The sequence below is a fragment of the Sceloporus undulatus genome, chromosome 1, assembly GCF_019175285.1.
Source record: "Sceloporus undulatus isolate JIND9_A2432 ecotype Alabama chromosome 1, SceUnd_v1.1, whole genome shotgun sequence".
Classification (NCBI taxonomy): domain Eukaryota; kingdom Metazoa; phylum Chordata; class Lepidosauria; order Squamata; family Phrynosomatidae; genus Sceloporus; species Sceloporus undulatus.
Genome location: NC_056522.1, coordinates 38579024 through 38593713, shown reverse-complemented (window position 1 = coordinate 38593713; position 14690 = coordinate 38579024). Strand labels below are relative to the sequence as shown.

Here is a 14690-nt window from a genome sequence, read left to right as displayed (position 1 = left end):
TCCACTGTGACTCAAAGCAGCTTTATTTTGACTGTCTGTAACAGGCCATTATCATCATAACATTTATTAGAGGAGGTTCAGGGCCATAAAGAGTTGTCAAGTCTTCCTTCTCTTTTAATTTCTTTCATATATATATATATATATATGGAAGGAATTCAAGCTGGCTCCAGCCTATAATGTAAGTGCAACACAACAGGTGTGGCACTGCAGCAAAGGCCCTCTCCCATGTTGTCCTGAAATGCATTTCCCTTACTGGTGGGAGACAGAAGATCTCAATTCTTGGGCAGGCATACATAGAGAGATGTGCTCCCTCAAGGTCCCAAGTTGTTTAGAACTTTAAATGTTATCACCAGCATCTTGAATTCAGACTGGAAACATAATGGCATCCAGTGCAATTCCTTCTGAACTGGTGTTATATGGTGTCTGTGTGGCATTTGAATGAGCAGACTAGCTGCTGCATTTTGCACTAGCTGCAGTTTCTAAGTTGTCTTGAAAGGTAGGCCCACATACAGTACATTGCAGTAGTCTAATCAGGACTACTAATGAATACAAGGACTACTGGGGCTAAATCCCTATCCATGAAAGGCTGAAGCTGGTGGACCAGCCAAAACTAGCCCCAAGGACTGCGAGCCACCATGTCTATCTGGGCCTTCAATGACAAGATGGATGTAGGAGTACTCTCAAACTACACACCTGTTTTCTCGGGGGAGTGCCACTCCATCCAGGGCATGTAACCTACTGGTATTCTATTCTCACACCTAAAGGCCATTTTATCAGGATTCAGCTTAACTTTATTGGCACTCATCCAGCCCATTACAGCATCCAGGTACTGCTCCAGCACTATGGCATTCCCAGTTGATTCAGATGACAAGGAGAAGTATTGCCAACTGTCATCAGCATACTGATGGCACCCAAATCCCTAATGATCTCCCCCAGCAGCTTCACATAGATATTGAACATTATGGAAGACAAGATGAGAGTCAGCCATGGGGCTGAAAAGGAGTCCCTCAACGCCATTATCTGACTGGGACTGACCTTGCAGATATTAGGTAAGCCAGTGTCTTCTACGCCCAGAGCCAGTCCAGTAGGATACCAAGATCAATGGGATCAAAAGCAGCTGGGAGATCTAGGAAGATCAACAGGGTCATCAGCCAGAGCAACTGAGGCTTTCTCCATACTCTTGTTGTTGGACATTGTTGTTGTGTGCCTTCAAGTAGTTTCTGACTTATGGCAAACCTAAGGCAAACCTGTCATAGGGTTTTCTTGGCAAGTTTCTTCAGAGGAAGTTTGCCTTTGCCTTCCTCTGAGGCTGACAGAGTGTAACTTGCCCAAGATTGCAATACTGTACGCTGTCCTAAAAAACAGTCTGAAATAGGTCTAGGTCATTTGTTTCCTCCAAGAACATCTGAAACTGCCTGCCCATCACACATTTAACTGCTTTGCTTAAATATAAGATATTAGTTTTAAAACAGTAGTTCTTGCCTACCTCTGAGTTCAGGGACATCCTCTTAAGGAGAGGATGCACTACATCCTCCATTAAGTAAGTAGAATAGTGAGGCATTTATCATCTCCTGGATGCATCTGAGCCATGGCAGTTACAGTGGTGTTAAACTGGATTATTTCTGCAGAGCGAATGCAGCCAAAGATGCTCCTTTTGCAGGGGGGGGGGGAGGCTCTTACTGTTTGTTGTTTGAAAAAATGTATAAAATCTTGTTTCAGTAGCATCCTGGAGTGCATGGTAGTTGATTTAAAGCACATCTATGAGGCTGGTGTTAGGAATTTTACTGCTTTCTATGTGTTAATTGTTTGTGGCTCTGTTTTTAATATATATATATATATATATATATATATATATATATATATCGTTCAGCAAAAAAAAGAAGTTCAGTACAGACTGCGTAGAAGCTTCTTGCATCTTCATCACACAATTATTACATAAGAGTCACTGTGTTCTCATATCTTGATAACAAATAAACTTCCAATGTATTACATATGCCTTATGTGTTTGTAAGCCACCTTGATCATCTCCATGGAAAGGTGGGGTAAAAATAAAAATTATTATTATTATTATTATTCTCCATATTAATGTTTCCTTAATTTTATTATATATTTTTTCTCCTTATTGTAGCTCCTCAAGAAAACATGATATAAAACTAAGAACAAATACATAAATTCAAGTAATGTCTTTAAGGAAGCATAGAGTTATAAATGGAAGAGTTAATGTTGAAAACACAGGTGTTAACTGTAATTAATAATTAGAGCCTTGCATCTGCATAGTAAGTAATGAAAGCACATAATGTACATTTGATCACTTAATAGTTGGTCTGCAACATGTCCTGTCAATTTACTCCCTTGGAAAGCCGCACTTACTTGACATTTATAAATGCTGAGTGGAGAGACACGTGAAATGGTTACTGCACTTAAAAGCCCCTTTTCTGAGATGGTTATCCTTAACAGAAGCAGACAATTACATTCATGACAGTGTAAAAATAACAGGAAGATGCCCTCTCAAATGATACATCAATGCTCTTTTCTCAATAGCTTTATTTTTCTACAGGTGTAATTGTCTTGGCCATGCTGATCACTGTGACACAACTACTAACCCATATAGATGTCTTTGCTCAGAGGAAAGCTACACAGAAGGCAACAATGTGAGTTCCTTTAAGATGGATTTTTCGTTCTCAGAATTTGAATCTCTGGAGATCTCAGGTTTTATTTGAGCTATTCCAGCATATGTAGGTCTTGGTTTTTATTTGAACTGTTTTCACATTTGTATTTTTATTCTTATTGACCTGAAATGAGCCCCTATTCCATGAAAATATCTGCTTTCTATGTATCAATCTTTCAAGGTATGCAGAAAGAACCAGAAAATATTCATCCACTATACAACCGTAGGATGCCATATTAAAGGAAGAAATTGTGGCAGAACCTTTGGCAAGAAAGGAGAGGGCGGTAGAACATATTCTGGGGAATAATAAGATCTGTATTGTTTTATCTCACATGGCAATGTGGACCAGCCCCTTTACATCATAGTAGAACCTTCTTTAAAGAAGACATTGTCCTTTTCAATAAGGATTGCATGATGCTTGATTGTTTGGTATAAAAAGTAATTACTCTTGACAAAAGGGGGGGGGCAGACATCTATATTTAATTACTGTTCAGTTGCATTTTTATGTAACATTGCAATAAAAAAGTAACTCATCTAAGATCATTGAATATGGGGGGAGAGTCTCTCTCACCTTCTTTCTCCTCTATGCCTGAAAAACCGTCCTAGCTTAACCTGTTACTATAGGTCATTTGGGTAACCTCTTCACCAGGGAATGTAATAGGAAAAAAAGTTGATTAAGAAAATGGCATAGAATACTTTACTTGACAATGTTGCCCAAAAATGACCTACCTTATTGTTGTTTCCTTGAAAAATGCTCATCTAAAGTATGATCTCTAGCATGATATTTTCCAGATCCAATTTCATTGGTAACAAAATAGATGGAGGAATTTTTCATCTAACACATCTGGAAAAGTCAAGGTTGAGAAAGGTAGTTCTAAAAAAGGGGTGGACAAAGTGTGGACCATGGCGTATATGTGAAACTTGGGCCTCAAAGTTTAGCCCTGAAGCCCCTCAAACCCTGCAACCCCTCTATTCCCCCCCCCCAAAATATCCAAGTGATTTTCCACCTGTACCTGCACCCCAAGTAGTTCAAATCTGCTGCAAAATGCTGCGTGTTTGCTTCTTCATGCCCCCCACATACTTTAGAAAAGTGCCAGAGCCCCTTAAAATCACCTCAAAATAGGTTAAAATCAAAACTGGAAGTGATGTCACTCTCTTACTTTTTAATTTCAGCCAATGTTTTTCTGATTTTGGTGGAAGGGCTTCTGGTCCACTTCTAGGGCATTTAGGGTTGTGGTGGAAAAATATTCCATTTAGTTAATGGAAAATTTCATGGGGGAAAATATTTATTTGTCTGTCTGTCTGTCTGTCTATCATATAGTCTGATGACTTTGGTTCATTGATGGAGTCTACTGAGGGGAATGAAGTCGTAAAAATTTGGGCCTACCTTTTCTACAGTTGATCTTCCTGCTGTAAAGCATGGTATCTTGCAACCTTTGAAATCAAGTTTTCCAATGGCCTGCTGCATCTCTTCTTCCACCCCAAATGTTTCCAGCAGCATTTATACTGTTCAATAGCATATACAAATCCAAGAAATTGTAATACATGAGTGTTGGCTAAAACCAAAGTATGTAGTGTCATTCCCACATTCAAAACCCCACACATGCTTCTACGAGGTCCAAAACACACTGGAGAAATTATCCAGTTTGAGATTGCTTTAACTACCCTGGCACAATGCTAGGGAATCCTGGGAATTGTAGTTTATTGTGGCACCAAAGCTCTATGACAGGGAAGGCTAAATGTCTCACAAAATACAGTTCCCAGAATTCCCTAGCATTGAGCTAAGGCAGTAAAAGTGGTCTCAAAGTGGATTCCACTGACAGAAACATTCTGTCTCTGAGTCCAGTCCATTCTCTCCTGTACACAAGCAGTTTATGTGTTAGGAGCATAGGCACAAAATTGCTAAGAAGAAGGGGTGCATGTCCTATCCCCGCTAGTGGCTAGACTTGTTGCACTACAGTTGGTGCCATCAGTGTCAAGATATAAATTAATAAGACAAATAGAGATGTTGCACATGGCAAAAAATAAAAAATAAATAAATAAAAATAAAATCACCGAATATGTCGAATATAAGCAGTACTGCATGGATTTGTGTTTTCAGATCTCGTTTGTGGATTATATATTGAGAAATGATACTGGAGAAAGGATTTTAACTTTTGTAGAAAACTGTATGATTTTTGAGCTTTTAAAGATATTTTTCAACTGCAACATATTGTTTTGAAACTAAGGTGATGTGTTACCTATTGGCACATTTCACAGCTTTTATACTGTTTAGTGTAAAGGACACATAACAGGGATTTAGGATAGACTTGTTGCTTTTTGCTAGAACTAGAGGCAAAGCACTCCACTTCATAGAATCATAGAATCGTAGAGTTGGAAGAGACTGCAAGGGCCATCCAGTCCAACCACCTGCCATTCAGGAAATCACAATCAAAGCATCCCCGACAGATGGCCATCCAGCCTCTGTTTGAAGACCTCTAAGGAAGGAGACTCCACTACACTTTGAGGGAGTTTGTTCCACTGTCGAACAGCCCTTACTGTCAGGAAGTTCCTCCTAATGTTGAGGTGGAATCTCTTTTCCTGCAGCTTGCATCCATTGCTCCGGGTCCTGTTCTCTGGAGCAGCAGAAAACAAGCTTGCTCCCTGTTCAATATGACATCCCTTCAAATATTTAAACAGGGCTATCATATCACCTATTAACCTTCTCTTCTCCAGGCTAAACACCCCCAGCTCCCTAAGTCGTTCCTCATAGGGCATGGTCTCCAGACCCTTCACCATTTTAGTCGCTCTCCTTTGGACACGCTCCAGTTTCTCAATGTCCTTTTTGAATTGTGGTGCCCAGAACTGGACACAGTATTCCAGGTGGGGCCTGACCAATGCAGAGTAGAGTGGCACTATTACTTCCCTGGATCTAGACACTATACTTCTATTGATGCAGCCTAAAATCGCATTGACCTTGTTAGCTGCCACATCACACTGTTGACTCATGTTCAACTTGTGGTCTACTTGGGCTCCTAGATCTCTTTCACACGTAGTTTCATTCAGCCAGATGTCCCCCATCCTATATCTGTGCTTTTCATTTTTTCACCTTACATTTCTCCCTGTTGAAGTTCATTTTGCTAGCTTTGGCCCAGTTTTCTAGTCTGTTCAGGTCATTTTGAATCTTGATCCTGTCCTCTGGAGTATTAGCAATTCCTCCTAATTTGGTGTCATCTGCAAATTTGATAAGTATTTCCCCAATTTTGGCCTCCAAGTCATTAATAAAGATGTTGAATAGAACTGGCCCGAGGACAGAGCCTTGTGGAACACCACTGGTCACTTCTCCAGGATGAAAAGGAGCCATTGTTGAGCACCCTTTGCATTCGGTCGGTCAACCAATTACAAATCCATGTAACAGTTGCCTTATCTTGCCCACATTTTACAAGCTTGTTTGCAAGAATATCATGGGGAACCTTGTCAAAGGCCTTACTGAAATCAAGATATACTATATCCACAGCATTCCCTTCATCTAACAAGCTGGTAATTTTATCAAAGAAAGAGATAAGGTTTGTCTGGCATGACTTGTTTCTCTGAAACCAATGTTGACTTTTTGTGATTATGGCATTGCTTTCTAGATGTTCACAGACTCTCTGTTTAATGATCTGCTCCAGAATCTTTCCTGGGATTGATGTCAGACTAACTGGATGATAATTGTTGGGATCCTCTTTTTTCCCCTTTTTGAAGATGGGGACAATGTTTGCCCTCCTCCAATTTGCTGGGATTTCTCCTGTTTTCCAGGAGTTCTCAAAGATTATTGATAATGGCTCCGATATTACATTTGCCAGTTCTTTTAATACCCTTGGATGTAGTTCATCTGGTCCTGGAGACTTAAATTCATTTAGATGAACAAGGTATTCCTCTACTATCTCTTTACTAATTCTGTGCTGAAATTCCCCTATTCTGTCCTCTGCTCCATTATCCTCAGGTTGAGCTCCCTTTTCCTTTTCTGAGAAGACTGAGGCAAAGAAAGTGTTGAGTAATTCTGTCTTTTCTCTGTCTTCTGTTAGCATTTTGGCATCTTCTCCACGCAGTGGCCCTACCATTTCCTTCTTCTTCCTTTTGCTGCGGACATATCCAAAAAAGCCCTTTTTGTTCTTAACATCTCTAGCAAGCCTGAGTTCATTCTGCGCTTTAGCTTTTCTGACGTTATCTCTACACAGGCTCGCTATTTGTTTGAATTCCTCTTTGGTGATTTCCCCATTTTCCCATTTCTTATACATATCCCGTTTAAAACCTAGCTCGGTTGAAAGTTCTTTAGTCATCCATCCTGGTTTCTTGAGACATATCCCATTTTTCTTCCTCACTGGAACTGTTTGAAATTGTGCCTTCAGTATCTCCCTTTTTAGAAACTCCCATCCATCTTGAACTCCCTTCTCTTTTAGTATTGTTCACCATGGGATCACACTCAGTATTTCTTTAAGTTTACTAAAATCGGCTTTCCTAAAGTCTAGAATGCGTGTTTGACTATGCCTGGCTTCTCCTTTCCATTGTATAACAAACTGTAGGAGAACATGGTCATTTCCACCTAAAGATCCCACCACTTGAACCCCATTAACCAAGTCATCCTTGTTGGTTATGATCAGATCTAGAATAGCTGAACCCCTTGTTGCCTCTTCCACCTTTTGGACAATGAAGTTATCTCCAAGGCAAGTGAGGAACTTGCTAGAACTTGAGGATTTGGCTGAGTTTGCCTTCCAGCAAATATCAGGATAGTTGAAGTCGCCCATCACTACTACATCTCTCCTTTCTGAATGTGTGGTCATCTGTTCTTGAAAGACATCATCCAATTCCTCAGTCTGACTTGGGGGTCTGTAGTAGACTCCCACAATAACATCCTTGTTGTTTCCCTGCCCTTTAATTTTTAGGATTTTGTGGTTGTGGTTGTTGTTTTAAAGTAGTGATCTGGATATGTTCCATAAAGAAACAAAATTGACTTCAGTTTTATCTTTGCCCTGCTTGTCATCAAAATAATATTCAATAAACAGGACTTTTGTGAATTACACTGCAGTCAATTTGGCAAGGAATGGCAGTGTTAAACCTTGATAATACTCCAGTTCTTGACATTGGAAGGTATGCAAAAGAATATTTTTACTGACTTTGCCAAACGTTAGAGATGCAGAGGGTTGAGGGCACAGATGTAGTGTCCCAGCAGATCCTTGTTCATACTCTGTCTGCCATAGGGACCTTTGAAGTTGCCTTCAGTCAGAGCATTTGAACTAAGCCCATGGCAAACATAGAAACATTGTTTGATTCCTTTCTTTGTTTTTTTTTCCTCTGTGCATTTTCTTATCCTTCCTTCCTCCACGTTTTGTTTGTCTTTTTGGGATTTTCTAAAGTAAAACTATCAAAAGGAAAATGATAAGGAGGGGGAAAGCAACCGAAAGAAGAAAATATTGGTTATTTATGTTATTGATAATATTGCACCCTAAATATTTGTTTGCAGGAAATGTAAGTAGCCCTGTCATTTTGATATTAAGAATGTCAGTATGGATAGAACAGACAGGGAGATGACTCTATAATGCCTCAGTTATATGGATAACTGTACCTTTATACCATCTGACAAGATCTCTGCCACATGTAGGTTATAGAATGCCCAGCATTACAAGACCATATGAATACCAGACTCTATGTATTCAAAGATCATTTTGACCTATTAGGTGTTTGTCCTGGATTGTTCACCTTAAGTGATTTTCTGTGGCTGTTGGTTTGCCATCCCCCCCCTTTCCCAATATTGTTGTTGTTGTGAGAAACATATACAGAGAAACACAGTTAAATAACTACTTTTAAGAACATTTTTATTATTTGTAGTATACCATCTTGATTAGTCATTTTGAGGTATTAAACCCTGGCTAGATAAATGACTTCAGTGAAGGATGGAGGGATCATCCAGACATGATTACATTACTCCCCATACTGCAACCCTTGGGTGCCCAAGAATATTAGTCCTTCAGAGGTACAATATATTATTTACATTACTGTGTCACAGTAGACAGTACTTTTAATGGGGCAGCATTGTGTTTGATTGTATATGTTTTAAACGTCTTTTAATGCTGTTTTCATGGTTTTAACTTGTTTTTTAAAAATTGTATTGTGCGTTTAAATGTTGTAGATCACCTTGAATCTCATTCTGAGAGAAATGTGATATATTAAATAAATAAATAGCTTCATAATCCTCTCAGATCAATAAGATAGACTCTTGACAACTCTAACCAGCCTCTGGTTGCCATACCAGAACTTTTTCAGATGGAAATATTGAAACAAAGTGTGCTGCAATATATCAACACTAATCCAATCCTGAAGCCAATACTGGCCCTAGACCCCCAAACCATCATCATCATCATCATCATCATCATCATCATCATCATCATCCCACCATCAGTTCTTCCAGGAATATTTTTAAGAATTGGGTAAAATAAAATATGATGATAAACATTACAGAAAGGGCAATATAACAATACATGTCCTACTGTCTCCACTGTGTCAGGTCCATATGGGCATAAATGTGCATCATAGGGGATATTATTGTATCTCCTTTCTAATAAAGCTGATAGTAAAATATTACATTTTGTTAGGGTGAGTGCTTTCCTATATTTTGGAAGGGTTCATTCTTAGTCAAAAATTAAATTTAAGAATGCACACCCAAGACTCAATTGACATTTGGCTTGTCTCTTGATGAAAACATGCATTAGGCACACTGTGAAGACACACCCAGCTAAAGGTGGTGGCAGATTTAGGTGTGCAACGCCGGTACCCTGGTGAGATCAAATTCTTCTACCCAAAAAGGCTCTGAAGCTGAATGTAACATTCAAAAAGGGGGAACTTTAATTTAAAGAACAAAAATAAAAAGTTTTCTCCTCCCTAGCTCTAGATAACTTGAAATAAAAGATAATTTCCAGTTTGGCTTTCAGCAATCTTCAGGATGTCATCTCTCTGGGTCTGATCTTGGTTTGATCTCCTCTCTCAATGGAGCTGGTGCAGGGTCTTTCAGCTCCTGATCTCTTTGTCTTCTTTGATGCTGGTAACTAATTTGGCTAACTTGTTCTTGGTAACTAAATCGGCTAACTAATTACTGGTAACTAAAATGGCTAACGTGTAAAAAATGCCCTTTCCGGCTGTCTGGGCCTATTTGCCACCAAAAGACAGCTCTCTGCCTGCTTACAGCAAAGACTGCTCCAAACTAAAAACATCTAGCTAAAGCAGAGCAAACCAAACCTGGAAAAAATGTAGGGAATCCTACAGCTCCTCCCACAACTAATACAATTAATATTTCCTACACTAAACATACTATGGCCTGAACCAACACGAAAGAAAATGCAGGGGGAGATTCAAATAGTCCTGGCAGGATATCACACACACAATTAGGAAGACCAAGAATTGAGCTCAGAAATTTTGTCTGTGGGGATTCCATGGAAACAAAATTTCTATAAACACATCACTGCACACCATATAACATCTGTGCTAATGCCTTCATATTAAAGACCTGAATGGCTGATGGAACATGGTGACCTCCTTTGGTGAAAAAAGGATATAAGTGACTTTATACTGTTCTGAGGATCTGCATTAGTGGATTGGGCTTTTCAGGAGCTGAGAACTGAAAATTGTTCCCAAACATTTGTAGGATTTTACCTGCTCAATTGGGTGGTCATTTATTTGAAATTATGTTTGCTCTGTTTCCTAGTAAGCTCTAGTACTTTAGATTTATTATAATTAATTACTACTGCTTTAGTTTTGCAATAATTACCCAAAGTTCTTAATAATTGCCACAAGCCAATAGTAGTTAAGGAGATAACTACTACATCATCTGCATAAAGGAGAATTGACAGCGGTCTACCTGCTGGATTGGGAGGGTGGAAATTTTGCCTGGACAGACTCCTAACCAGGGAGAGAACGTAGATATTAAGAGGAAGCTAATACACAGCCTTCTCTGTTAGAATGGCCTTAGTAAAGTGGCCTAGCCTATTGCATCTGACTTTCACACATGTTTTTGCCTAGAAGCCATGAATCAAAAACAACAGGTTCCTGTTAATATTAATTGTCTCTAGTTTCTGCCATACTCTGTCTTGGGGAATCATATCAAAGGCAGCCTTAAAGTCAATAAAGGCTGTGTTAAAAAGCCCCCTTGGACTTGGATGAATATTTGTCCACAAGATGTTATAAAACTATACTGTGATGTCCTGTAGAGCAACCTGGTCAGAAACCTGCCTGCTCATCTTCCAAAAGATTTTCCTCTTCTATCCAGGTTAGTAATTTTTCAAGAATATGATAGGCATACAGTTTGCTGATAATACTTAGCTCATCACCTGGCAGTTTATCACTTGCTTAGCTTATCACTTGGCAGGTGGATTAACCCTTGTGTTGAGTGAAGAGGTGTGCCAGGTAGAAAAATGCAGCATTGGCACATTCTTTAGCTGGTTCCTTAAACTCCCCTATTTCCACTTTCATCTGGGCCAAAAATAATTTTTTTATAAATAGTAGGTTATCAAGAAGAAACCCATCCTCACCTTTATTACCCATTCTAAGACAAATCTAAATATCTCAAAAGCAGCACATTCAAAGGTGTAGATCTGTGACCCTACTTGTCTTGCATTATTTCTGAAAATTTGCCTCAGCTAAACCTAGTAATTCTCAAGCTGAAGAGAACCCTTCCATCCGATTACTATTTCTGTGGCCTCTGAGAGAACAGAGAGCAGCCAGGCACAGCTCCGTTGTGCCTGGGCATCTCCTTCCATTTTCCACCATTGCTGTAGCCTCTGAGAAGGAAGGAGAGTAGCCAGGAGCTTCTGAACACCCCACCACCCCTTTTCCCTTGTGTCCTTTTGCATTCAGATTGTAAGCTTGAAGACAGGGAACTGTCAAACTAAATGCAAGTTATTTGTAGTTATGGGAAAGGATGTAAATACTCAAACTGAACTGAACTAAAATAACCAGAATCTGTGGCAACCCATGAACAGAATATGGAATATGGAAATCTTTAGCAAAACCCTCCTTTATATAGGTAGCTGCTCTTCTGTCTGGGTTGGTACAGAAACATATCACACAGAAAGCTTAGTGTCCTCCTCTTGTCATTAAATTGGTTTTAAATTGTCCAAATTGCATGATTGGGGTGCAAAGCCCTGTGCACTTCTCCTGTCCTTCTCCCGTGATTAAAGCATAATGGAGTCATCCCTGCGCACTTGTCCCATCAGTAAATCATAATGGAGCCATTATTTGGTAATAATGTGTGATGTCTAGCCAGGACTGTTTGAATCTCCCCCTATATTTCCTTTCATATTGGTTCAGGCCATAGTATAAATAATAATAATAATAATAATAATAATAATAATAATAATAATAATAATAATAATAAATTTTATTTATATACCGCTTTTCCACAGAACAAAGCAGTGTACAGACAATTAAAACCATACAATTACAGAAGTCTAAACACAATCATTCGCCTTCAAGGGTAAGCAGGGAATTGTTGGCAACAGGGTAGATAACTTCATTCTTCAGGGGGGGAAGGCTTGACAAAAAAAAGAAGAGTTTTAAGCCTCTTTTTGAAAGTTTCAAGGGGGGGTTGTCAGACGAAGCTCCTCGGGTAGATCATTCCACATCTGTGGGGCCACCACTGAAAAGGCCATCTGGGATGTGGCAACATATTTGGAAGCTGGAATTACCAGTAAGTTCTTCCCAAATGTTCTGAGTGTGTGGGGCGGATCATATGGGGAGATGCGGTCCCTCAAGTAACTCGGGCCCAAGCCATGTAGGAAATGTTCATTGTATTAGTTGTGGAAGGAGCTGTAGGGTCCCCTGAATTTTTCCAGATTTGGTTTGCCCCTTCCCAGCATGCTCTGTTTTAGCTGGAAGCTTTTAGTTTGAGGCAGTCTTTGCTGTGAGCTGGCAGAGAGCTGTCTTTTGGTGGCAAACAGGCCCAGACATCCGGAAAGGGCATTTCTTACACGTTAGCCAATTTACTTACCAAGAACAAGTTAGCCATTTTAGTTACCTACATCAAGTCAAAGAATTCAGGAGCTGAAAGACCCTGCACCAGCTCCATTGAGAGAGGAGATCAAACCAAGACCAAACCCAGAGAGATGACATCCTGAAGATTGCTGAAAGCCAAACTGGAAATTATCTTTTATTTCAAGTTATCTAGAGCTGGGGAGGAGAAAACTCTTTATTTTTGTTCTTTAAATTAAACTTCCCCATTTTTGAACTTTACACTCAGCATCAGAGCCTTTTTGGGTAGAAGAGGTTGATCTCACCAGGGTACCGGCGTTGTACACCCAAATCTGCCACCACCTTTAGCTGGGTGTGTCTTCATATAATGGAACTTCCTGTTATTACCAAATGATTGCTGCAGTACACTTTACTGACACAATAAGCATAATAATAATTAATAATAATAATTTTTATTTATAGACCGCTATTCCGCAATGATCATAGCATTGTACAGTAAAATTGCAATACAATAAAAAAATTGCAAGGCCTCTCTCCCCCTCAAGATGGTGGTTGGAGGAGGGCTCTTCGTCTTCCAAGCCAGGCCCTCTCCCCCTCAAGATGGTGGTTGGAGGAGGGCTCTTTCTCTTCCAAGCCAGGCCTCTCTCCCCCTCAAGATGGTGGTTGGAGGAGGGCTCTTTGTCTTCCAAGCCAGGCCTCTCTCCCCCTCAAGATGGTGGTTGGAGGAGGGCTCTTTGTCTTCCAAGCCAGGCCTCTCTCCCCCTCAAGATGGTGGTTGGAGGAGGGCTCTTTGTCTTCCAAGCCAGGCCTCTCTCCCCCTCAAGATGGTGGTTGGAGGAGGGCTCTTTGTCTTCCAGGCCTGCCCTCTCTCCCCTTCAAGATGGTGGTTGGAGGAGGGCTCTTTGTCTTCCAGGCCAGGCCTTTCTCCCCCTCAAGATGGTGGTTGGAGGAGGGCTCTTTGTCTTCCAGGAAGCCAGGGTCCTCTCTCCCCTCAAAAGATGGGGTTTTGGAGGAGGGCTTCTTTGTCTTCCAGGCAAGGCCTCTCTCCCCCCAAGAGGGGTGGTGTGGAGGAGGGCTCTTTGTCTTCCAGGCAGGCCTCTCTCCCTCAAGATGGTGGTTGGAGGAGGGCTCTTGTCTTCCAGGCCTGGCCCTCTCCCCCTCAAGAGGTGGTTTGGAGGAGTGACCCCTGATCATGCAGATTTGGATGATTTGGACTTTAAAGCCAATTTAATGATGGAGGAGGTGCCTTATGCCTCCCAAGTGATAATCTCCATAGGTTCACCAGTATATATACCAAACCCTCCCCACATAGGTTCTTCTGTCCCTCCTGGAGCATTAGCGTCTGGTAAGTTTGACCTCCCCTTTTTCTCCACTGGTAGCAGAGTGGATAATACAGATGACAGAGGGTTCGTGATGAAAGAAGGGCAGTGCAGATAGCCTCAGATGAGGGGCCAAGATCAGTCCTTGCCCCTGTGCTCAGAGTTGCAAGTGTGTGTGTTGGCACTTAACCTGATTGCAGTATCCAGCTCATCACCTCCATGGGTCCCTTGTGTATGCTATTTATAATCTGTACTCTCACCTCACCTTTTCCTTTCACGTGGAGGTCAATATAATTAAAATCAACCACATTGATTGGTCAAAATTTTCCACTAGGCCATCTAGAGCTTTCTCTCTGTGAAATGCCACATTGATGGCCACTGGATTGGCAGAAAAGGGCACACACTTTAGATGTTCCCATAACAGGGTGGATGGAAAAGTACCAACCATGCTCCAGGTAAGCTCACTGGACAACACCAATGAATTCAATATATCTGGTCAGCCATTAGCTAAAGGAGTCTTCTGCAGGCATCCATCCATTCCTCCCCACACTTTAATGGCCACTGCTTCCATCCTTCCTCACTCGTTATCTTAAGGAGATGAAGTGTAATACCACCCATCTAAATCTTTTCTTATCATTTGATAGACAGGTGTCTGGAAGATATTCATTCACCCAAAGTACCAGGAATAGCACTTGTACAACCTCCTTATTTCAGTCCCAAACCTG

General features: G+C 40.6%; 1 protein-coding gene across 1 annotated transcript in view; it reads left to right on the top strand.

Moving 5' to 3' along the window:
* The window catches only part of USH2A (usherin), a 665459-nt gene that overhangs the window by 82567 nt on the left and 568202 nt on the right, over positions 1–14690 (top strand). Inside the window, 1 exon segment of the mRNA XM_042475774.1 lies at positions 2558–2651. Within this exon segment, the coding sequence (XP_042331708.1) occupies positions 2558–2651 (94 nt within the window).